The sequence below is a fragment of the Podarcis pityusensis genome (genome assembly GCF_964106645.2).
Source record: "Podarcis pityusensis genome assembly, chromosome: 15".
Classification (NCBI taxonomy): Eukaryota; Metazoa; Chordata; class Lepidosauria; order Squamata; family Lacertidae; genus Podarcis; species Podarcis pityusensis.
Window position 1 is genome coordinate 3371465 of NC_138040.1, and position 24646 is coordinate 3396110.

The 24646-nt window shown below is 45.2% G+C and overlaps 1 protein-coding gene across 1 annotated transcript in view; it reads left to right on the plus strand.

The window, feature by feature from the left end:
• Positions 1-24646, plus strand: part of ULK2 (unc-51 like autophagy activating kinase 2) — a 69098-nt gene that overhangs the window by 3256 nt on the left and 41196 nt on the right. Inside the window, exons 2-4 of the mRNA XM_080982840.1 lie at positions 1484-1576; positions 4631-4672; positions 22128-22160. Coding sequence (XP_080838966.1) covers positions 1484-1576; positions 4631-4672; positions 22128-22160 — 168 coding nt within the window. The remainder of the gene's footprint in view (positions 1-1483; positions 1577-4630; positions 4673-22127; positions 22161-24646) is intronic.

Genomic DNA, 24646 nt, shown 5'->3' on the forward strand with positions numbered 1-24646 from the left:
AACAGATTTCTACTCCTCTGTAATAAAGTATATGAAGAGCCTTGCAATTTGTAGTCATTTGTGATTCAGAATATTCAATTTGCTTGTGTAGTGGCTGCTTTTGCACATGACACTAAGCTGTGTCTAGCCTAGAGGTGGTTTGTTCAGACTGGTGAAACCACCCTAGCAGACTAACCATGTTTTGCTTTCATGTGAAGCTATGCCTTGTTGGTTCACAAACCCTGGCATGTTTCAACTATGGCTTGGCATTATGTCCACATTCAACAGTCTTTCTTAACCAGGGTTTCTTAGGCCACTCCAGATGCTTGTCAAGCTTACAGAGGCACAATGCAAGAGCAGCTGAAAAAAACAAACCCAAACTTTGGAGAAACAAACCACTGCTTGTTTGCTTGTCTGTGAGAGGGCTTGTGGTTTGTTGGAAAACAGCAGCAACCAAGATATGGCACAGCAGTTAAATGCAAATGCAACCATTGGAGGTGGAAGCTGACAAAAGGGAATGTGAATCATTGAAGTAGTGTAATAATAGGCAGCCACAGGCCCTGTTTTAATCAGGAGTAGGAACTAAAGGGGCAGTTCTCATTGCCCACTACTTCCACTCTTGGAGGAAGAATGCTTGTGAATAGCAGTTGCTGGGAAACAAAGGAGGGGTGAGTGCTGTTGTGAATTCTTGCGTGTGGACTTCCCATATGCATCTGTTTAGTCACTGTGAGAACAAGATGCTGGACTAGATGGGCCACTGGCCTGGTCCAGCAGGATTTTATGTTCCTATGACTGGAAAATACAGTGGTACCTCGGGTTACATACGCTTCAGGTTACAGACTCCACTAACCCAGAAATAGTACCTCGGGTTAAGAACTTTGCTTCAGGATGAGAACAGAAATTTTGCTCTGGCGGTGCGGCAGCAGCAGGAGGCCCCATTAGCTAAAGTGGTGCTTCAGGTTAAGCACAGTTTCAGGTTAAGACGGACCTCCGGAACAAATTAAGTACATAACCTGAGGTACCACTGTATTGATGCCCCAAATCTCAGGGGGGAAGTGGATGGGACCAAGACCCCAGGCGGTGTCCTCATCCCAAGCAGTTTCCAGCCACCTTTGCCATGTCTCTGAGATTGCAACTGGGGGTTCCAGTTGGTGTTCCAAAGGGGACTGGAATTGGCCCTGGAGCCTTCAGTTGCTGACCTGTTACTTGCAGTAAATAAGGGCTCATTAGCAAGGGCCGAGGTGCCAGCCTCCTATTACCCCATCATTCTCTTTAAACTGCTTATGTTGACCACTCCTAAAGACGGGAAACCCCAACATAGCCATTGACAGGCTAGGGCTGATGGGAGTTTGTAATCCAAAACTTCTGGAGGGCATCAGGTTGAGGATGACTGGTCTAGAGAACTTTTTTTTTAAAAAGCACATCTTAGGGCCATTGGGCTTCTTAACACAGAAAATCAGGATACTTGTTTGGATTTAAAACACTTTTTTGTTATTCTTTTCAGAAAACTGACTGGGAAGTGGCCATCAAAAGCATCAACAAGAAGAACTTGTCGAAATCTCAGCTCCTCCTTGGGAAAGAAATAAAAATTTTAAAGGTATGGTTTGTGATATTCTTCCAAACTTCATCCTTCCTGCAAGGTGTCCTCAGAGGACTGGTGGAAAACTTAATCCTCATACCTAGATAGTCATACCAGTTCCAGCATTTTATGTCTTCCTGCAAAGGCTGGGATTTGGAGGGTTTTCAAATAATGCATTGGGATTCTCTATCTCTAGAAATTGACAAATCCATTAGATGACTGGTGTGGAGGGCTTGAATATTGCCAGGCCTCATCTCTTTGTTTTTTCTTTCTGTGTAAGCACAGTAAAAGCACAGATTTCAGCATCTGTGTTTATGACTTATTAAAAAGAATGAAAATTTGTAGAGATAGGTGTTGCATTTTTAGTACACAGGCAATGAAATCAGCTTCCTGAGAATTGTTTGTTTTATTAATGTCTGCTAGTTTCTAATCTTTCATAGTTTGCAAGGATACACTCAGAAGTTTGTCTGGGTGAATGGTACTTGATGCTGAAATCTCAGAAGCCCAAATGTTAGCTGAGGATGCAGGCTCTAATGCTTTATTATTCTGCTATATTCCACCACAAACAGAAGTATAATTATGCCAAATAAGACTCATTATTATTATTATGTAAAAGAATTCAGGGTTTCTTGGTTGCAGAGTTCAAGTTTACTTGGGGCAGAAGACGAGAGTTTCTCTACCAAGGGACATTGTTTTAATTGTACTGATTTTTCTAAAGCTCCTCCCACACTGGACTTGGAATGCTGTGGATGGCAGCTTCTGGAGGGGTGTGGAATTTTCACACTTGCTTCTGTCATTTGGCTGACCTGGCCCATTTTAGGGTAACTGATTCAAAAGGAACAATGCATGATCTGTCTTAAGGGGATTGCGAAGTAGAGATGTTGAAGAGAGAGAGAGGTTATTCAGCAGCACAGAGGCCCAACTTCTTACTTACTGGGGTACTTTATTTGATCCCCAAGTCAAAACTTGGAACATGGAAGGTTGCTTAATAGCGGGTCAGACCATTCTTCCATTTAGCTCTGTTGTCTGCTGTCCAGGGCCTTGCCCATCACCTCCTTCACCTGAACTCTTTTCACTTGGGATTTCAGGATTAAACCTGGGATCTCCTGCCTGCAGAGCAGGTGCTCTACCAGTTAGCAGTAGCCCCTCAGCAGAAGTTATGCCACCATAAGGGTCTTGTGCTGTTGCTTCCTCTCTTAACTTGATACCCCCTCCCCAAAGTCACACAGTTTCCAGTGCAGTGAAATTTGGCACTGTTGTCTTTGCTGGTGCCAGACATCACCTTCAGGATTCTTTTTCTTGTACCTAGCACTCTCCTTGTTTTTTAACACACACGTTTCTATCACCCACACAGGTTTTTCTGTTCACATTTAGCAATACTGCAACCTCTTGGAAATCTTTTGAGTGACCTAACTCATCCTTCTCCCAGCACGATGCCCTTCCAGATGTTTTAGACTACACTTCTCGTCAGCCCCAATTGGAGTTGTAGTTCCAAACATCTGGAGGGTTTGGTGTTGAGGGAAGACTGAGCTAGCTAATTAGATCATTTCACATATGTCACCTCCTGTGCTCTCTTGACACCCCTCTTAGACACTACCAGGAATTCAAACATTTCAGCTATTCTGAGCATGTTGTCAAGCAACTCATAACTTGATTACCCCTTCTTTGATAAACAAGAGCAGTTCTGGGCTATGGAGGACAGCACCTTTTTCATGAAGTGCAGCAGGGTTCTCTTACCACAAATATTTTAAATAACAAATGTGTTTCATGTTTTACAGTAAATTTGAGACGTGTTTTCCTCTAAAATGTCCCCACGTGGTTAGGAATCATTCTCCCTCGACCCCTTGATACATACTGGGCATCCCTGGACTACAACTGCCACCATCCCTATTTAGCAGGACCAATGGTCAGGGATGATGGGAATTGTAGTCCAAAAACAGCTGGAGACTCAAGTTTGGGAAGCACTGGTCTACATCAGCTAGCAGTGACTCTCCAAGGTTTCAGGCAGGGAATATTCCCAGCCTACCTGGAGATGTTGGCAATTGAACCTGAGATTCTTTGCATGTTAATTATGTGATTATTGCGCTTTCCCAAAAAAGAAAACGCAGGATTCCAGTTCTTGTGGTTTTAAATTAAGAGCTGGTTTTAGAAGGAACATCGGAATTAGACTTTTGCTGACTCTTTGCCCACGTAGCTCAGGATTGTTGATTGTGATAGGAAGCAGCTCTCCAGGATCTCAGACAGGAAGTCTTTCCCAGTCTTAGGTGGAGATGCTGAGTTATGGACTAGGCCCCCAATTGCACTCCAGAATAGGTGGGACTATTGTTTACAAGCCAGCCCATGTGCTCTGCCCCATCATGCAATGCAGGTGCTCCAGAGCTGAACTGCAGCCCTTCCCCACTGCAGAGGTAGCAGTGACAGGCAGAACCTTCCCTGCCCAGTTGCTGAGGTTAGTGTTAACCACAACAGGTAGACACACATCAGTCATTAGAATAAAAAGAAAACGTTTAAAATGACCCCACCTCTTTCACCTTGAACCATAACTGCAGCTGCCTAATCTTAGAACCAACTAAACAGCACTTTTAAAAAGGGGGAGGAAATCGCTGAGAGACAGTAGCAGCTGAAAAAACAGTAGATAAAAAGTGGCTGGTAAAAAAAGGTGGTGATTATGAAAGCCAACCTTGGCTCCAGAATGGAGAGATGCTATCCGCTCACTAGGCAGGAGGCGCAAAAGTGCAAATGGGACAGTAATCCATTAACTGGGACTTCCCAGGAGGAGCACACACAGCCAGTCTGTTTGTCTTTCCCCTGTTACAGATTCAATACACAACAAATGTAAATGTACAACATAAGATAACAGGGAGGCAGGTTACATTTCTCTCCCCCCCCCCCCCCGTCACAGCTTGGCAAGAGAGGTCACATTTTTATATTTTTTTTGGGGGGGGGGGGGGTTGCTTGTACATTTCTTCCACATGTACATTTGATGCTATTTGACTGGCCTTCACATCACTTGTGATGTTGCCCTAACTGAATAGGGATAATCTCTTCGAGTGCTTCTCTTCTTTTTTCTAGGAACTTCAGCATGAGAACATTGTAGCTCTCTATGATGTCCAGGTGAGTTTGTTCTCCAGCCTGTTGGACCTGGCTGTATTTTTTTATGATAATAATTGTGCATGTACAACTTCCCAAGGAGTTGCTGTGTTTGGCTTCCTGAAGGAAACACAACACAACAGGGGGTCTTTTTGGTACCTTCTAAAGACTGATAGCTTTATTGTGGCGAAGGTGAGGAGTTTCAGTCCCCTTTCTCTGATTTTCGAGATTGTCCAGACCCCACTCCTCAGTGGCCCTGTCCTCGACTCCCCTTGATTGCCTTTACCTGAAATGTGTCCTTGAGTTGTGAAAATGCCTCTGAGTGTGGGTGGGTGTGTTTAGAAGCCTCTGGATTTTATGGGGCTGAAATGCAGGCTACAGTATGAAAGTAACAGTCACACCTGTCCACTTCTGCCTCTGGCCCCACCTACAACTTGCTTACAGCCCCATGAAGGTTCCCTTGTGTGCGAATGCGGCCCTCAGGATGAAAAAGGTTCCCTTCCCCTGCATTACAGCATCGACTTCATTTGGACAAGAAACCTGACTGATGTGGAAGAAAATGTCCTGCCAGTTACAGGAAAAATGCCAGCATTATTTGGTTCTGCGCGGGAAGACTATCTTAGAGATGAGCACCTTCTAAAGTGCGTCTGATCCCACAGGCTGCAGCATTCTGGGAACAGGAATGGGCTGTTTCCGATGGGGGTCACTAGGGAACAGGAAGAGCTTCGCTTTGTTCTTGCTGGTGTCTGGACTAGGTGTTGAGCTCATTGTGCCAGCAGCTCTCCTCTTTGTTTATAACAGAAGGCTTTGTCCAGAAGGCTTCTGATGGATTGGAATGATAGATGATTTATTTTTGGTTGGATCCTTTTTTCAGTGCGCTCTTCGAGGCATGGGTTTCAGGCCTGTCACTAGGGTTCCCTGCCCTTCCTAAGGGGCAGTTGGAGTGAATGAACATGGCTATTAAATGGTTTCCCTCATTTCTTCCCTCTCCTGTATGGCTTGAATGCCCAGAGTCTCTGTGTCTGCTTGTCAGAGTGAAAAGTACCCTGGACTCTGCATGTGTCTTCCTCACGTTCCCTTAAGAGGAAATGTGTGCTGCCTCCTGAGGCTTGTGATCATCAGATGCAACTATTGTTAAGATGACATGTGTGTACTTAGAGGTTCTGGTTCCTTGTGTGCTTCCCGGGCAATCACTTGTTGGTACAGAAATGCAGAAATGATGTTCCTGTTCAAGAGGCAGGTGGAGGGAGCTTGTCCTGGAAACAGCAACATGTTCTAGGGCTCCCCTTCCTGCAATCTGCCAGCTGTGGCCTTTGTGTAAAACTGAGGTGTACCTGGTTTGCTAAGCCTTTTCAGCTTCACAAAAGGAAGCGGAATGAAGCTTCTAGCTGGGCTGGTCACCTAGCTCTGCCTCAGCATCTTTACTTCACATAGGACTTTTCCATTTGCTGGTGTGCTTTTCCCATCAGCCCCAGCTGGCATGGCCATGCTGCGGCTGATGGGAGCATGAGCACGCTGGCTGGGGCTGATGGCAGTTGTAGTCCAAAACATCTGAATAGCACCAGGTGAACGAAGGCTGCCTTAGTTATTATTTTTCCATGAGTATAGGCAGGAGAAGATAACTCTGGGCTGCTTATATTGCCAGTTGTGTATGGGGTTAGCACCTGCTCCTGAAACCAAATGTAAAGGGATTGGCTGAAGCTGCATGGCATCAGAAAAAGACACTGGAGCCTCCTCAAACTGGACTATCCCATTTTCTCTCCCCTCCTCCAAAAAAACCACTAGAGGATCCGCTAGGGTCACATCTACCTCGTACATTTAAAGCACAGGGCTTCCCCCAGAGAATCCTGGGAACTGTAGTTTACCCTTCACAGAGCTATAATTTCCAGCACCCTTAACAAACACTTCCCAGGATTCTTTGAGAGAAGCCATGTGCTTTAAATGGGTAGATGTGATCTTACACCAATTGCCCTGTGGGGAGGATCCAGTCAGTAGTTCTATTTTGATATTCTCCTGTTGCGATTTTTTTCATTATTATTACTGCATATTTTGACATTGGTTGTAAGCTGCCTGAAAATCTATACTTAAAGGTTGGGTATAAATAATGATTTAAAAGGTTCTTTTTAATTGGTTAATAAAGCTCAACTCATGGCTTGCTTTATCCCACAAGCTGCTTAATAAGTGCCTACTCTTGCTGCAAAGAATGCTGGCCTCAGCATCTGCAAGCCTGCCCCACACCCCAGCCTTTACAGGTTCTATTCCATGCCTGGCAAGTTCCTAAAGGGTCAGAAACCCAAGTGGCAACCTAACTTAGCTTGATCATGTTTTCAGATCTCATGGTTTAGATTTTGATTATTTATTTTTGAAATCTCATCATATGTTCCGGATGAACAGGTGTGTTGTTCTGGAACATTGCAAGGTTGACTGTATCAACACCTTTCCTGGTCATGAGCTGTTGGCTGGAAGAAACCCCTGGCGCTGTGGAGACACGTCATACTTCCCAGCATGCCAGGAATTGTTTCCTGAAAATGAAATGTCACACAAGGCGGACGACTGAACGACTCATAACAGTTCTGCTTGGGGGTGGGGTGAGGAGCATTGCCAATGGAAACAGACTTACCCTTTCACAAGGTGGCCAGACAACCATGGAAAAGCCAGTCCACATGTAATAGGTGGCAGTAGCAAACTTGCAGATTTTTTTCTAGCTTGGCTTCACGAGCCTCCCCATTTTTTGGCCTTCTCTCACACGCATGTATCCTATTTTGTTTAAGGTTGCTTTAGCAGCTGCATCAGCTTAAAGCCAAAGCAGAAAACAAGAGTGTAATATGTAGCACGTAAGTGAAATGCTTCAGTGTGATGCAAAAATCCAGGAAAATAAGAACTGTTGTCTTGGTTAGGCTGCATTGAATTATGGCAGCTGGCAGCAAGTCCCTTTTCATTTGACATTTGTCTCTTTGCCTGTTCCAATTTACATTTTGTCAGGAAATAGGTTCTGCTGCCCTAGGAGCCTAGGATCAGACTAGCCAGGTATTGTCTTCTCTGACTGGCCGCAGCTCTCCAAGGTGTTGGATAGAGAAGGGTCTTTCCTAGCAGCCTCCTGCTTGGAGGCCCTTCATAGTGGACATTCAGGGGATTAAACCTGGTATCTTCTGTGTGCCAAGCAGGTGCTCTGCTGCTGTTCTGTGGTTCCTCCCAAAACGCACCACAGTGAATCTGTACACATACGCATTCATCTCCCTGCATGTAGAAAATTAGATAGGAAACTTTTCTTCTCAGCATCTAGTCTTCAGCTAGCATGAGTAGCAGCAAGGAATGCCTTCGCTTATGAATGAGCATCTAGTCTCAACTAATATATGGCTCAGGCACAGGGTGTTCCTCCTCATCTCTTGTTTGTGACAATTAGGCCTTAGGACAGCAGCCTACAGGAGCCTGGAGCCTTCCAGGTGCTTTTAACAGCAGTTGCCAGTGAGAGCCCTGGGGCTGGTGAACGACAAACTTTTTGCGGATGGCTGAAGAAGGCTGTTTCAGAAGGGAGCCTCGCATTTCTGGGAGCAGCTTCTCACATGGTGGAATTTAGCAGGTGTCATTTCTTTCCTTGCTATTCTCTGCTCCAGCAGTCTGTTCGACAGAAGAGTGTCATAGCTGCTGAGATTCCAGTCAAGCATTTGCTTTGCTGTTTAGCACAAGTAGTCCCTTCTGATCTCACTTGTCCTGCTTGCATGGCCAGTTCTGCCCTTTCTGACTAATTCTTTGCACTCTTCAGTTTGAGAAATATAGCAAAGATCTGTTTCCATCTCCTGCTTGTAACAGCTTTGCTTTTTCTTACATAAAGGTTGTTTGGGAGGCACCATCTTTTTTCCTGGGCTGAGCTGAACAGCTGCCAGCTTAGCAAAACTTGCTCATGGTACCCATGAGTCTTAATGGCAGGGCTGGACAAGGGAGGTGAGAGGGAAAGTAGTGTTTTCCTTCCAGCCTTGGACTTGATTTTGAAAAACTCCAGTTTGCTGGAGGAAAGGATATGTGAATGTCATACCTTTTTGAATATATTTCATGCACAGTTTTGTAAGGAAACGTAATACTTGGCAGGACACTGCAGCTTGGCAGAGGGAATTGGTCTCTGTGAAATTGATGTGCGAAAAGAGCATTGCAGTCAACAAAAACAAGGCTTTGTGGTGCCAGACTTAAATGAAACGGCGCTTGTCATCAGCAGTAAGAAGTTTTTACAGCCTGCAAAGAATCATTATGACTCCATAGCTGGGCTTTGGTTAGCTTTGTCATTGTTCCCTCCCCAGACCGTGCGCTTCCTGCATCCCCTTTGCACAGCCTTTCAGGGGGAAAGCCAGGGCTAAGAGGAGAACCTCTGCTGTAGCTCCACCCATGTTTCTCACTGTGAACCTGGGTGTGGAGGATGGAGATTTCCTTGGTGCTCCTCCCCTCTTATTACCATAGGGCTCTGCCCACACTGCATTGATTCAGGTCACTTCACCCCACAGGTTTGGTAGAGTAAACCATACCACATGGCTGCTTGTAGATGCTGGAAACAGGCAATTGCCAGGTCCTCTTTCACTAAGTCCCCAAGAATAGCTTGGAAATAATTCCTTTTCAACAAAATGCCTGTTCTTCCTAGAGTGATCAACTTCCGCTGTCCCACACAGAATTACAGACAATGAAACAGTGATGTGTTCTGCACAGAAGAGGCAAATAGCCCCCTGCCTGGTTGCCTTGTTTTGGAAGTTTTTGTATACAGGAAGAGCCCCCATATAACCCTCAGTTAACAGATTGATTTATTCTAAAATATAATAGGAGTGGCTGATACTAGTTGACCTAGGTACATCTGGTCAGGCTAGCTAATAACATTGGACTTAACTTTGCCTACATGGTCTAGAATCAAAGAGTGCAATGTAGAAAATAAGTATTGTCATCAGAACTGGTGTAGTCAGTTGTTCAGAATAACGTAGCTTTCAGGATGCCACAGAGCAATCCTCTTCCATTTTGAGGACATGTCATTCATTCATATTAACTTCAGGCAATCTAACACAAAAACATGCTTCTGTTCTAAGTGTGCTCTTCTGACAGATTGGTTAACTTTGTGTTTGAAAGCCTGTCCCTCTTGCAAAAGCTTCAGGTGGAAAAATTGATAACCAGATAAAACTGGAGGAGGGGAGTTGAATGTTGGCCAGCCCCCCCCCCCACTTAATTCTCTCCCCTCCCCGCTAAATTCTCTCTTTCCCTCCAGTGCTGATGCTGTTTTTCAATTGACTTGACATAGGATAGATCCCACCCACGCCATTCTATTCAAACAGCCAGCATTCATGTTTTGGGCAACTTCAAATATAAAGTGCTTTGTAGAATGAATCATTCAGCCGATCTGCCTGTGGGAAAGCATTCAGTTGAGGGTCTTTTTCATTTTTTTTATGAATGGTCTGTATCACTTACCAAGTCCTTACTGGAAAAACTCCCTGGTGCATGCAGGATAAAACCAGAATCCCTGGTTCCCATTATTTCTGAACTTCAGCCTGTGGCTTTTTGCTCCTTAGCAAACCACAATCACTAGCCAGCCTGAAGCCATTGTTTGTTGTTGGCTTGCTGATTGTGGGTTGCTAGGGAGCAACCATTAACGGTCTTTGGCTGGATGCAATGGGAAGCTGAGGCTTCTTGGCTTGTGCCAGGAAGGAGAACAAAGCAGAACAATAAGACCATGCCTAGCTTAGTGTTATGTGTGAACACTGTAACTGTCAAGCAACTGGTGACCTCCAGGCCAGAACAAGCCTGCAGCATGCTCCTTAGTCTATTGACTGTCTCTTCCCCAGTCCCAGCTCTCCTTTTACCTCTTTCTAGAAAGATGGGAAGAGAACAAGTGCACAGCCTTGTTGCCTCGAAAATATTTGCTTAATTAGGTGACTCATGAATTAAATACAAATAAATACATAAACCTTCCCTATAATACCTGTTTAGTAAAATAATAATAATTTAGAGAGCGTCACTTGCTTGATGAGCATATTTCCCCCAGTTCTTACCTTCTGGATTCCACTTGTGGTGACAGATCCTGCTTGCTGGCTTCCCATTGGGGCACCTGGTTGGCTACTTTGGCAACGGAATGCTGGGCTTGGGTGTACTTCTGGTCTGATCCAAAGGACACTGACAAACTGGAACGTGTCCAGAGGAGGGCAACCAAAATGGTCAAAGGCCTGGAAACGATGCCTTATAAGGAACGGCTAAGGGAGCTGGGCATGTTTAGCCTGGAGAAGAGGAGGTTAAGGGGTGATATGATAGCCATGTTCAAATATATAAAAGGATGTCACATAGAGGAGGGAGAAAGGTTGTTTTCTGCTGCTCCAGAGAAGCGGACACGGAGCAATGGATCCAAACTACAAGAAAGAAGATTCCACCTAAACATTAGGAAGGACTTCCTGACAGTAAGAGCTGTTCGGCAGTGGAATTTGCTGCCAAGGAGTGTGGTGGAGTCTCCTTCTTTGGAGGTCTTTAAGCAGAGGCTTGACAACCATATGTCAGGAGTGCCCTGATGGTGTTTCCTGCTTGGCAGGGGGTTGGACTCGATGGCCCTTGTGGTCTCTTCCAACTCTATGATTCTATGATCCAGCTGCCAAGCGCTTCTGATGAGAACACCAGAAGAAATGGGAAGGTCAAGTGTAGAGGTGAACCCCGAGAACATAAGAGTCTGCTGCCCGCATCTAGTCTAGTGTCCTGTTCTTGTAATGGCAAACCAGATATCACCACTGGGAAACAGGCACGTGGGACCTGAGTGGAATAGCACTCCCCCCTCCTGTAAGTGGTATTCAGAAGCATACAGCCTCTGATCTTGGAGGCAAGAGCATAGCCATCCATAACCAGTAAAAAACACAAGTTTGTTGTGCACAGTGGGTGGGAGGATGCGCTGAGAGATTTTACCTGCTGCTCAGTTTGGTGCCCTAGCATATTAAGCTGCTGACTGGTGTCCCTGATAGATAGTAATAAATCTAGTCCCCTCCCTAAACCCCCAGAAGTTTGAAATGCTTGGAACAAAAAGGAAAGCCTGCTCCAGGTTGATCACATTCTCATTAAGTGAATGTTCCCCTGCAATTTTTTGTTTCACGGGCCTTGATTTGTATTAGCTGAGCTGTCTGAGCCCACAGACACCTGGAAACCCGGTATTTCGCTTTCAGCCAAACTCAGAGGGCTTGATGCATCACTTAGCCTGGCTCAAGCAAGCACTGGTGGGGTGGGGGGAAATGCAAACAATGTTCATTCATCTGGAAATGCACCCCGGTGAATTGGTGAGCCATTAATGTCTGTGCATCGCTTGACAGTCAGAGAGCATTGCACAAAAGCAGGGCTGATAATTGCTGTTGATTTTCATGCGGTCATTCTCTGCATCTTGAGCAGCTGGGGGCTGCAGTTAATTGCATTTTGCAAGGAGAGCCTGTCCCTGTCTCAGGAGTGCAAGCAACTGAAGAAAAACCGAAGGCAGGCTGGGGGATGGAAAGGTGGTAGAATTATTATTAAGGCTATAGATCAGTTGAATAAAGCATAATTGTTATAGCCATAGGTCACCACAATATAAATATAGCATATAAAAGGGGGGGGGGAGAAACAAAAAAAGCAATCCTCCCCCCCCCATTTAAATCACACCTCTTCACGCATTGTAAGCTGTGCAGCTGTGGGCAGGATTGGTTGGTCTAGATGACTCTTGGGGTCCCTTCCAGCTCTACAGTTCTATGATTATATACCCACCGTACGAAGTTTTTTGGAGGATGACTTGTATTTTCGTACCTTCCAGAGCAAATTTTGTTGCTTGGATGGTAGTGAATACATCTCTGCCTACAAGCAGTGTACATCTTTGGTCCAGGAAGGGGACAGGGGAATCTGTTTGGCAGAGAGTGAAGGAGACAAGTAAGGAATGTTGTTCCCGAGTTGCTAATATAAGGGGCAACTTGGCAAAATAATAGGAGACTTTCTTAGCCTCACCAGACTCACAGATAAGCTCTTCATGAAACAATAAACGCTTCTCGGCATATGATCACCCAACAAGTATCATGCATTACTGAACCCAGTGGGATAGGGAGTTCCATAAACTGGGTGCCTAGTTGCGATCAGTCTTCTTCTGATTTCTTGGCTAAATCGTTAGTGTACTCAGGTTTCCCTAACCTAGTAAAACAGCCTTTGTTTACAGCGGATTATGAGGCGTGTCCTAAAACTTGTACTCATTTACTTTAGGACAACCAACCAACCAACCAGTCCAACTTAACCTTCTCACCCAGCACAATGAACAATGTGTGCCCTAAGTTGACCTCACATCCCCTTCTAGGGAAGCGTTCTATATACCATAAATGCTTCCCTCAGGATGTAATATTGGAAGGCCCCAAGATTTAGACATGGATCGGAAACCTGCAGTCCCTTACCTTTGCCACTTGATGAACAGTTCCAGCTGTCCTTAAGTACATAGGTAGTCTTAGGCGGTAACCTTTGCCACTTGGAGATGTCTGCAGGCTCGGCAGATATCCCATGGAAGTATCCATTATTTGACTGGCCCATTGTCTATGCTTTGCAGGGGATTGGACTAGATGACCCATGGGATCCCATCCATCACTACAATTCTATCTCCTCACATTGGGAATTGCCATATGCTAGGTTAGACTATTCATCCGTCCCCAGTACTGTCTACTCTGACTGGCAGCAGCTCTGTGTGTATGTGTGTGTTTCTAGCAGAGAGGGATTTTTCCCCATTGCTTGTTCCCTCGCGCTCTTTCTATCTGGAGGCTGACTGACAGCTTCTACATGCAATGCCAAGTGTCCTACCCGCTGAGCTGTGGTCGCATTCATTCCCAGTTGAATGCGCAGCCTCTGCTGTCCCCCTGTGAAGCCCGTGTTCCGCGCAGGGATGTGCCATGGCAACACATGTTTTGAGGGAGCGTTCCCATAACTGGCAGGAATTTATGCCTTGGTCCTGCATGTCAATCATCTTGGCACGTCAGCTGGAGCAGCCACAGCCGCAGTCGTTTTTTTGGCGGGCAGTTTGGAGTCTTGAAACTGTCTGTGGCTGGCAGCCAGCTTGGTAGGAAAAACTGACGATGTGCATCGCCCTTTATCCCTGGTGAAGCAGACCAGAAGTCCCTGAGATGTTTCTCCTTTTGAGGACGGTGTGGTTTCTGCCTTTTTTGTCAAGGTGGAGCATCCTGTTGGATGTGGAGTTTTTGTGTGTGTGTGAACAGTGCTGTATAAATAATGGTAAACAAAGAAGGCGCTGCACCCTCAGGAGTTCATAGAAATGCCACCCATGAGGAACAGAAAGTGGGAAGGAACTAATACTGTCAGCTGAGCTTGAGCTTGTGTATTCTGGGATGGTCCTTTTGTTTAGATCATCCTTGTACTGTAGTTAAATTTAACAACTGTGCATCATTTTTCCTCATTGTAACAGCACACTTTTTGTTTTGCAAGACATAAGCTAGGTTTGCCACTTAAAGGGTGTGGGGCAAGCCGCCTTCTACCTGGCACCCTTCAGATGTTTGGGGCTATAACCTTTTATCAAATTATGCATAGCATGGAGAAAGTGGCTAGAGAAATGTTTTTTCTCCCTCTCTCATAACACTAGAACAATTGGGCATCCAGTGAAGTTCAGTGTTGGTCTATTCAGGACAGATAAAAAAAAGTACTTCTTCATGCAGAGCATAGTTAAGACATGTGGAACTTGCTTCCACAGGAGGGCCACCACTTTGGATGACTTTAAGAGGATTGAACAAATCCATAGAGGATAAGGCTGCCGATGACTAGAGCTGGGCAATATCTGGTTTTCAACATTGTGATATATCACCAGCCAAACATATCACAATGTCTGAAATAAGGATGGAGCTATGTAGAGGCATTGGCTGGCTTCATGGTTTTTTCCTGCATCGTGATTTTTGCATCACACACACACACGATTCGCAGTATATTGCTGGGTCAAATATTATGAAACCAATATCATGATATGAACTTCAAACTGGGTTTTGGACAATATATTGATATATCATCCATCCCTGTTGATTACTAGCCATAGCAACTGTGCTGTGCCTCCACAGTTGGAGAAAACAATACTTCTTAATACCAGTTGCTGGAAACTGCAAGAGGGGAGAAGAGGATGTTGGCCTAGATGGGCCACTGGTCTGATCCATCAGGTTCTTCTTAAGTTCTTAACACCCATCAGTGCTTGGCAGCTGGGGCTGTTGGGAGTTCTAGTCCTAAATATCTGGAGGACACCAGGTGGATGAAGGCTGATGTAGGGTAATGGAGCTATGTAGGGCACTGAACCTTCAGCCACCAGAGATCTTGTTCACGTACACACAAACACTCTCTCATTTTTGAGATTGCAGCAGGCATGACTCGCATTTATTTTCAAGCATGTCTGTGGAGTCATAAGGCTTAGAAACTTGGTATTTTTAGTAACCTAGGCAGGAAGAAAGCTGGATTCCACTCCCATTACTACATTCTGTGCCACTTCTCTTTTGCTGAAGGAAGAGTGTGGCCACAGCCTCCGTTTCATTCACGATCAATGGAGAACATGCAAAACCAAAGTGTGCACTTCGCCTCAGTTCTACTGCACCAGGGCATGTTAGATGCAGAGATGATTTAAGGCTGGGAATCTCAGAATCGCAAGCCATGCATGGAGGTAGTAGCTGCAGCTCTGGGAAATGTGGTGAAGCCCAGCTTATTACTCTTTGCTTCCTGGATGTCTGGGTGGTCATGGCAAGGAAGAAGGCTGAGCCTTACCTGTTTTTATTAAGAGTTTCTTATTGAACTTTTCAAAAAGGAACAAAAACAAAGGCAAACAATACAAATTTAACCATAATAAATCAAGACAATGTGTTCTGTACATATAAATAAGGGGGATTGTGTGAGACATCTGATGGTCCAGATGAACCCGGTGCTCAGACATCCAAGCAAATAGATCTATATATAGAGTCTATATAACAGACAACTTCCTGCCTTTCTTGTGTTTAGAGGAGCACCTTTATCTCATATACTGCCAGCTGAGTCATGTCTTCTGTGTCATTGGGGGCAGTAGCCTCTTTCCAGTATTGAAGCATTAGGCGTTAAGCCACCATAAGTGCCCCTAGAAGTCACTTATATTGTCCCCTTGTCAGGTTCCAAAGGACTGGCACACAGTTCAATAGAACATTCACGTCAGTAAATCTGAAGGAGGTGTCCAAAACCAGATTTATGCAGCTGACGACCTCTGCCCAAAGGACTTGAGTTAATCTTGTTAAATTGCATCCTGCCTCTTGGAGCAAAGCCCTCACCAGGTGATTTTCAATAGAACAAAAAAGTTAAAAGGTGTCATTGTTGCTCCTGGTTTGTACGGCTGCGAGGGAAGGGCACTTTGCATGTGGCCTTGTTTATACATTTGAAGGCTGAAGCATACCATTTGAGATCTAGTTATGGGCCCTGCTTGTGTTCAGTTCTGGTGGGAACCCGGGCACGTGGCTTTTACAGGAAGAAAATACTGCAACTTCTCTGTTGCAGGGAAGCGCCATTGTTCAGCCGAGGAGCACATGCTGTGCTTTCAGAAGATCCCAGGTTCAATATCCAGCTTGTCCAGATAGGGCTGGAGAATCCATGCAGTCTTGACACAGAAGGGAGCATCTTCCTGTACTGGCAAAGCACACCTGCAGCCTTGCCCGTTGTGTTTTGGTGAATCTGTGTGCAATTCAACATTCTGCTCTGGGTAATCCTGAACAACGCTCCTGAAAACTGTTTCCAAGGCGGCTGTGAATGAGTTTAGTCGGACAGAAGAAAAGAGGCAATGAGAGGGTGCTGTTAAAAAGAAAAGTGAACCCCTTGTCCTAAACATTAGTTACTGGAATGAGTGAATGGATCTGCCTCTCAGATTTAATGGATTGGTCTCCTGATAAAAGTCCCACAAGTTTACTACTGGCAAGATGTTTGGGCCAAGGGCAGTTTGGACAGGATGCATCTGCTCCATGCAAGCAAGCAAACAGAGTGACCAGGAGGAATCCTTTCATTCAATCATCCACTGATTTCTGTCTCTATCCTCATTTGTATGAGCCAGCCTTCCAATCCCCAAGGATATCTGCTTTCCTAGAAGTTTCGCTTTCTTCGCAGGAAGTCTTGCGAAGTAAACAACACTGCTCCATCGCTTCAGAGAGGCTGGTTGAAGGACTTGCCCAACTCCTCTGCTCTCCAGCCAGTTCTTTGTTGGCTCCTCTTTTCTTTCCAGGAAAACAGAGTAATGTAAACTGGGTGCGGCACTACCCGAGGATGGGCGTGCAGCAGCAGGGAAATATTTATCTGTTGCTCCTTGGAGGCCATGCGAGGACAGAGAAAATTTGGCTCCCTCTCTGGTGCCTTCAGGCCTCTACCATTGGTGCTGTTCAGTGAAAGCTTTGACTGGTTCAGCTGTGATAGCCAGCAGACAGGCTCCTTTCCCCTGATCTGTTACTTCCCTTGGCTGTCTTCCCATGGAGAGGAGCGGTGGCTTCCCATCGTTCACACAGTTACAGCACCCTGGAGTAACAGCAAAAGTGTGTGCATTTGAGGGGGGAGATGCCCCCTGTGGTAACCGCTGGTGGCAATCAGACTGGCTGTATTCAGGAGGCACAGAGCTGCAATCCCAAAATTTGCCAGGAAAATAACCAACAGATACTGGCAGTTGACCCAAATGAACTGCGGGACAGGAAAGAGAATGGCATCTGGGTAAGATGCAAGGCATCCTGGGATGTAGTTTGAGTAAGACCATTCTATAAATGTGGCTATTCTTGGTCCCAAGTGCCACTTGCCCTGCTTGGCTGAATCATGGCACAGTTTCAGAGATATCTTTTCCCAGCCCTGTCTCCTTGCAGTCTGTGCCAGGGGTCACAGCTGGGACCACTTTCTGTGACGTCTGTGTTTTCCATTTGAGCTGGGAATTCTTCCTAGCCATCGGAAGGAAGGGGAGAGTGTGGTCAGGCCTGGTCTAGGCCCTTGGGAGACCATAGCAACCCCGTTACATCGCTTTACCTCTTCTCAACCCTCTTGCTGTTCCAGCAGTATCCCCCCTCCCTTTTGGTTGGGCCCCTCTAAGCTTTTTTAGCACTGTCTGAAGTCTGTCCTTTTTTTACGACGCTTGTTGTTATAATAATAGTAATGTCCAGGTTCGTAGATTGCAATATTTGATGGGTTTCGGGTTTTGATGTTCTAGGCATAAGCATAGAATTGTAGGGTTGAAAAGGGAACCCAATGGTTATCTAGTCCACCCCCTTCAATGCACAGTTCCTTGAAATAGAAGATCTTGCCAGTGAAAAGTTGCTTGTAAACAAAGAATGTTGTTGGGTCAGCCAGGCTGCCAGAAAAGTAGGCTTTTAAGAATACAAGAAGAGCCCAGCTGCTGTGTCAGGCCAAGGGCCCATCTAGTCAAACATCCTGTTTTTGCAGCGGCTTATCGGAAGCCCTTGTGAATCCCACAAGAAAGACAAGAACACAGTAGCCCCCTTCTTTGCCACAGCTGCTGCATTTCCACATCCCACAGGTGAGCACTCGAGTGAGTCCGCAACCATAGTCTTCCTTAGCCAAATGGTTCACTCCCAAAAGTGCTTGCTGTTGCCTGCCCCACCCCAAACACTGCAATACAGAAAATGTTACACGCAGCGTTCTAAGCTCACTCTGTGTGGAAGAACCAGTACCACTGCTGGTGGCGACGGCAACTTTGTCTCTGTCTGCATGGCCCTCCTAACTGCTGGGCTGTGGCGTTAACACATTGTTTGGATTGAAGGGTTATTCCTCCTCTTCCTAGTTTATTTCCCTAAGTTGATTGGCTGTGTCTGGGCTGCCCGGGGTGGGAGATGGGGCTGGTGTTCATAGCGTTAGGCCTGGCTTGCTGACTTCCTAACTGCTGGACTGTAGCTTTAGCTGGGTTGGGGTGGAGGGGAAGATGTGGACTTGGTACATGCATGTTCACTGTGTGCGAGGAGGGTTGTGTATGTCTGTCTGAGGAGACAATGGAGTGTGCCTCTGGAGGTGAAGTCAAATCTCTGCCTTAGCAGCGCCAAAGTGACCTCCCCAAGGTACAAGCCTAGGCAGTGTGTATCAAAGTCCTGGACTGCCCAGACAACAAGACCCACCTCTTGGCCTTGCTGATGTAGTCCAAAGGAAAGTAGAGCAATACGTTGGACACCTGCTTGGCTGCCAGAGTTTCCAGAAGGAGGCATACATGGCGTCTTAGGGACTCCACCCCAGATTTGCGTAGGGTTCTCCTCCTCAGCCTTTTCTTCTCCCAAAGATAACCCACAAGGCAGAGGAGGTTTAGGATCAAGAGTTTTCCTTCTCATAGATGGGCTACCTTCCCTGGTTGACAAGCCTGGGGTAGAGAGTATGGAATGGATTAAGTGATGTCATTGCAGTCATTGCTGCATATTGGTTGGTGTGTTCCATGCACTTGGTGGACAACAGTGTCAATTCCAGGTGCCCCTTGATGAGTGGATGTTGCTTCCCCACACCCAGTGTTACGTACCTGATGTTGCTGTTAGTGGGGCATAGGATGCCCACCATGTTAGACTGACAGGTGACATTGTAGCAGTGGCCACCTTCACTGCACCATTGGGTGTGTGCTGCCCATTTTGAGGCATCTGCAGAAAGGCATCTGCCTTTAATAAAGGAGCCCGGGAGCACATTAGAAATAGACTCCAGGGTTTTGCATTCACTTACAGGCTCGGCTATAACTAGAATTATCCAGAGCACTTATGTAAGCTGTTTCTCCTCTTTATCTTAAAGCCTTGTCATTTAGATTATGCACAGTTATCAGGGCCTTTGTGCTTTTATTTCTATTTTTGAGAATAAATGGTTTATTTTCAGCTAATAATATGTCTGTCTACTGCGCCTCCAAATGTGTGTATATTGCATATGTACTTATTTATACTGTGTATGGGCCATTCTTATCCCCCCTTCCCACTAAAAGATCCATAGCAGCAAAATAAGCGAGATTCCTGCCCTGATGGAGGCAGAGGGTTGAATGAAAAATGACAATCCCAGCTACTGTGGGGTGGTCCCAGGGGTAATTGTTGGGAGAGCTTGCACTTTCCCTTCAGGAGGTCCTGAGTTCAGTCCTTGGCATCTTGAAGAAAGAATCAGGTAGTGGTGCTGCCAGAGTGGGCTGGGGTCACCAATCTTTTTTATTTAGGTCCATGGGTGCATTTGGATTTTTGAGTGAGTGCCCTCTTTGGGCCCTCCGCTTCCCCAGATAAGCTCCTTCCTCTTCCCCACTCCACCCCCCCCCAAAAAAAAGAGAGAGCGAAAGAAAATGTGTATGTGTGTGTACACAACACTTTGCTTTTCCAAGGAATTTTGGTAAAAGTTAGATGCAATAGAATGAGTGAGTCTCTAAAAGCACATAGAGGTGAAAGAGGAATTGGGAAAGAGTGTCTATATAATTTTCAAAGGACAAAAAAGCAGCCAACCTCACTAGTTCATGAGCAAGGGAGCAGTGAGTGAGGGGACTCAAGAGATGTCAGGGGCACCAGGGGCGAGACCTCAAAGGTGTCACTGTGCCTACGGATTGGCAACACCTGACCTAGGCTGAGAGCTAGCCTAGCAACTTCCCTGGGGCTGCTGAGGTTGTAGCTGCTGCTTACTACTTACTAACGAGAAGTTTGAGTTTGACAGAAGTAGTGCCAGTTTGAGTTTGACAGAAGCAGTGCCAGTGCTGCGAAGGTTGCCCTACCAGTTCATGGCTGTGACAGGATCTGAGCCCTGGATTTGAATCCATTGCTGTACATGCTGTGTGTCCACAGAGGCTCTTGTTTGCAGCCCTATGTGGGTCCCAACTGCCAAATGTGGTTTTTGCTGTTTGTTTGGGACAGAGGGAAAGGTTGCTGCTGGTCCCCAGGAGGTTGTGAGCCAAATTTACAGTTGGATTTTTGTCCTTGGAGCAGGCCACTCCCCACAGTCTGGATTCCAGATGAGTCAGGAGAGGTCAAGCCAGTAGGGAGGTATCTCAGCTCTGTTGCTGTATCAGATTTCTCCTGGGCCACAAGGGTGTTCTGTGCCCAGAGCTTGCTTCGGCGGCCAGCTTCCCAGAGCATGTGGGGAGCTTGAATTGAATGTTTGGGCTGTGCGACTTGAACGCCTGAGTTTATTCCAGGTCTTGGCAGCCTCAACAGAAGGTGCCTTTGCTAACCTTGAGCTTTCTAAGAGGTGGGATCTGTTGTGGCTTCCTTTGCTGGGGAAAGCAAGCAGCCTTCTTCAAAAAGAGCTGAACGGTGACTGTCTCTTCTGGTTCTGAAGCTCCAGGCCTAACATCTGAAAACAGAATTGTGTTTTTTTGTATGGCTCACTCCAGTCTCTCAGCTTCACTTTGCTCATCACAGTCAGGCTCTCTGGAAGTATTTCAAATAATTATCCTTTATTCTAGCGGTAAGAGAGAGAAAAAGCATTCCTAGAAAAAACACAAAGGAAACTGATTGATTCCTAGAGAGAGGGGCTAATGTTTCCTTCATTAACAACAAGATAAAGCTGTAATGCATAAGTGGTTGGCAAATTTTATGGTATATTTTCTGTTCATGTGTAAAGTACCAGGCTGTTAGTCTGTAAAAAATAAAAATAATGCTGCTTTGGGTTTGCAGATTAGTGGGACTTTAGCAGCTCTCACCTTGTGCCACTTAGTATATGAATTAAGCACCAGGAACACATGGGCAGGGTCCTACTGCCTCCATGTTGTGTCTCCTGCCCACATATGGCAGCTTCTTCACGAAGGAATCTCTCTTTTTCTGGATATCTCTCCATCTCTGACTCTGTTTCCACACACACATTCATACTCTTGCATACACCACCTTTAAAAGAGACGGCTCATACCATAGTCATAAAAATGTGAGAGCAACAGCTATGAAAACTAGGAAGGATTTCCCCAGCAGTTAAGGAAGAAGATCTTAATAGGCCCTCCCCTTAGCCTCTGGACCTTCTGTACTACAACTCCCAGCAACCCCAACCAAAATGGACAGTGGTCATGAATGATGTGAGTCGTAGTCCAAAAATCTGGTTTGGCAGTTCATATGTTGTGCCAAAGTTTAAGCCTAAGCTTTCTTAACTATGGTTTGAGGCAAAGTCTTGAGTTGAGCACTTGTGTGTGTGTGTCCTTGCTAGTGCTTATTGAGACATCAGGTTAGAATTCGTTTTTGAATAATATCATCATCTGCTTCCTCTGCGGAAGGGCCACAGCTAAGTGGCAGAGCTGTTGCTTTGCATGTGGAAACCCAAAACCCAAAAGCCTCAGGTAGGGCTGGGATAAGACTCGCAGCCTGAAACCCTGGAGAGCCCACTGCCAGTTAGTATAGACCAGGGACGTCCAACTCCCAGCTAACTGCAATCTACTCCTGGGGGGGGGGGAGTGGCAGTGATCTACCCATTGGGGGGGCAGGACACTCCTGGTATAGACAATATTGAAGTAAATGGGCCAATGGTCTGACTCTTTAGTTTTGTTCCTATTATTAAATAAGAAATTTCTCTGCTTCTCTTTCAGGAGATGCCCAATTCTGTCTTTCTGGTAATGGAGGTGTGTATTGAATTTTCTAATTTCTCCTTTGATGGATTTTAGTATTTTTCTTTTTATATTGAAATGCCAAAGAAACAAACTGCAGCCTGCCTTGTTTAGCTGTAAAATCAAACAAGAGAATGTGTGCTACTTCCCATCCCAGCCACCCAAAGTGTGCAGTTAGAATGACCTATGTTTATATTGCACATAGTCAAGTACTTTATTATGGTCATAGACCAGCATAAGCAAAACATATACATAAATAGCATAACAGTATGAATCCAAGCGAATAATTATTAAACAAATAGGAGCTAGAACCAAACGTAGATTTAAACATATACATAGAATACTTAATTAAGCATAGATAATGGGTGAGTAAAAATTTATAAGAAAAATTAAAAGATCAGTTAACACAGCTATATGGGGTGGGCTTCAGAAGTACGGATCTAACAATATGGGCCTTCAGTTTAGGATTGAATTGTAGCATAGATCATTCTTCGTCAAATATCTATCATGGCAGCGCAAAATCTGGCGACTGAATATGTGACTTCTGGGCTCTCTTCCTGTTGTAGTAGGGAGATGTTGTGTTGTTCTGAACGCCCAGGAAACATATAAGATGGGCTGGATAAACCTAGTTCAAATGTCTATATAATACTGGCAATGAAGAAGGGCATGCTCCGTTGTTTCCTGCTGCCCACGTATTAATCTAGTTCGCGTGTCACATGAAAATATGGTTAAAATAAACTGTGGTCTTCACAAGAACAAGCATTATTCGACTTGCATGCTGCAGTGAGTTGCTCTTCTCCTGGCACACCAATGAGGAGAAAGAAGACAAGCTATCATTCTGCTTGTCGTTATGTGTGTCTCCTGTCTCGTGGTTTGCTTATCTCCAGACAAACCACGAGCAGAACCCTTGGGTTGTGTAGGAGAAACAGACTACATGCACTGTTTTGAATGCAACAGAAAGCCAGACTGTGGTTTGTTTCCTCCTGCATTCAAGGGGGAGGAGTGAAGCTCCTCCAGTTTCAGCTGCATGCACCACCTCACTGCCTGTTCACGTTAAACCGTATGTTATCTTTTAACTATGGTTTACAATGATGTGCAGACCACGTCTGAGTTAAGAGGTTCTGTCTGTGCTCATGGTGCTATAGTTGTTAAAATACAGTTACTAAAGATGGTGTGTTCTTGAATGTCCTCTTCCTACAGCCCACGTCAGCTGTGTCAAAGTTGAAAGAAAGAAAATGGAGAGTTTAGGGAGGGGGGAAGTGATGGAGGTTGAGCAAAGATGTAAGAGGCTTTGCTGTACAGGAAAGAACACCAGATACTCAGTATTATGGTTTCTTTTTTGAAGCCAACGTATATGAGAATTTCAAAGCTCAGTGTTTGGAGAGGCTGTTAGTAGGAGCCATTTGTCACTGATGACATCCTGTTGAGCTGTGGGCATGGGGTGGTTAATGGCAGAACTTCAAGCAGACCTGCAATATTCCTAAAAAGAATACGTTCACCAGTGACTGCTGTAAGCTTCCAAATTCCCAAAGCATAAAGACACCACAGGGTTTTTCCAGACCTGGAAGTTTGCAGCTGAGAACAGGGTGTTGTGCCAAGCATTTTAGTCTCTTCTTCTAAACCCTATGGCTTCCCTAAACTTTTGGCAGAAAACAGCGTACATATTTCCAGTGCTTTCTCCTTTGCATCGAGTAGCAGCAGGCTCTCTTTCTCTTAAAAAATAAATAAAAAGTTCTGTCTCTCATTTGTATTTGTTCATCTGTGGCTTGAGAGCATTCTTTCCTTTACCCAGAGAAACAACTAATATAGCTTCACATTGCCTTGCTGAATGACTTGGAGAACTGCTATTAACCACTTGGGTGTGTGTGGGTGTGTACGTGTACACACACAAACACAAAATATCAAATGATACATTTTATGAAATAAGTAATACAACCTGGGTTGTTAATTTCAGATGCACTTAAAATAGACTTATGATTTAGTGAGTTCCATAAATTACATAGCAGCTTCGTTCACAATACCTGTGATTCTTAACCAAAATGTCTGTTAACTCTCCAAAATTAGTTAAATATGAATAATAGGAAATGTATTTGAATATACACACACCGATTTTTAAGATAATTAAACACTCAGGCTTCCTACAAATGGAGCAGTTTCTGATCTCCTAACCATCAATGAAGAGACTCGTATGCCCCCTCTGCTGTCTGGTTTGGAAATGTCCCCCTCCCCTTACTTTTCAGAATGGAGCCAAGATGCTGAGTTGTATCTACATTAGCATTTTTCACAAATTATGGTCAATTCCAAATACAGGTTATATTATTATTATTGTTGTTGTTGTTGTTATTGTCATTACTACTACTACTACTACTACTGCTACAAGGGCTGGAAACTGGTGGTGTGGCCTAGCCACGGTTTAGTGAAAATTGCCAGTCCAAATGTAGCTGCTCCATGGTTAGCTCAGAAAATTAAATTGTGGCAGGGATATCTATGTGCAGGAAGGG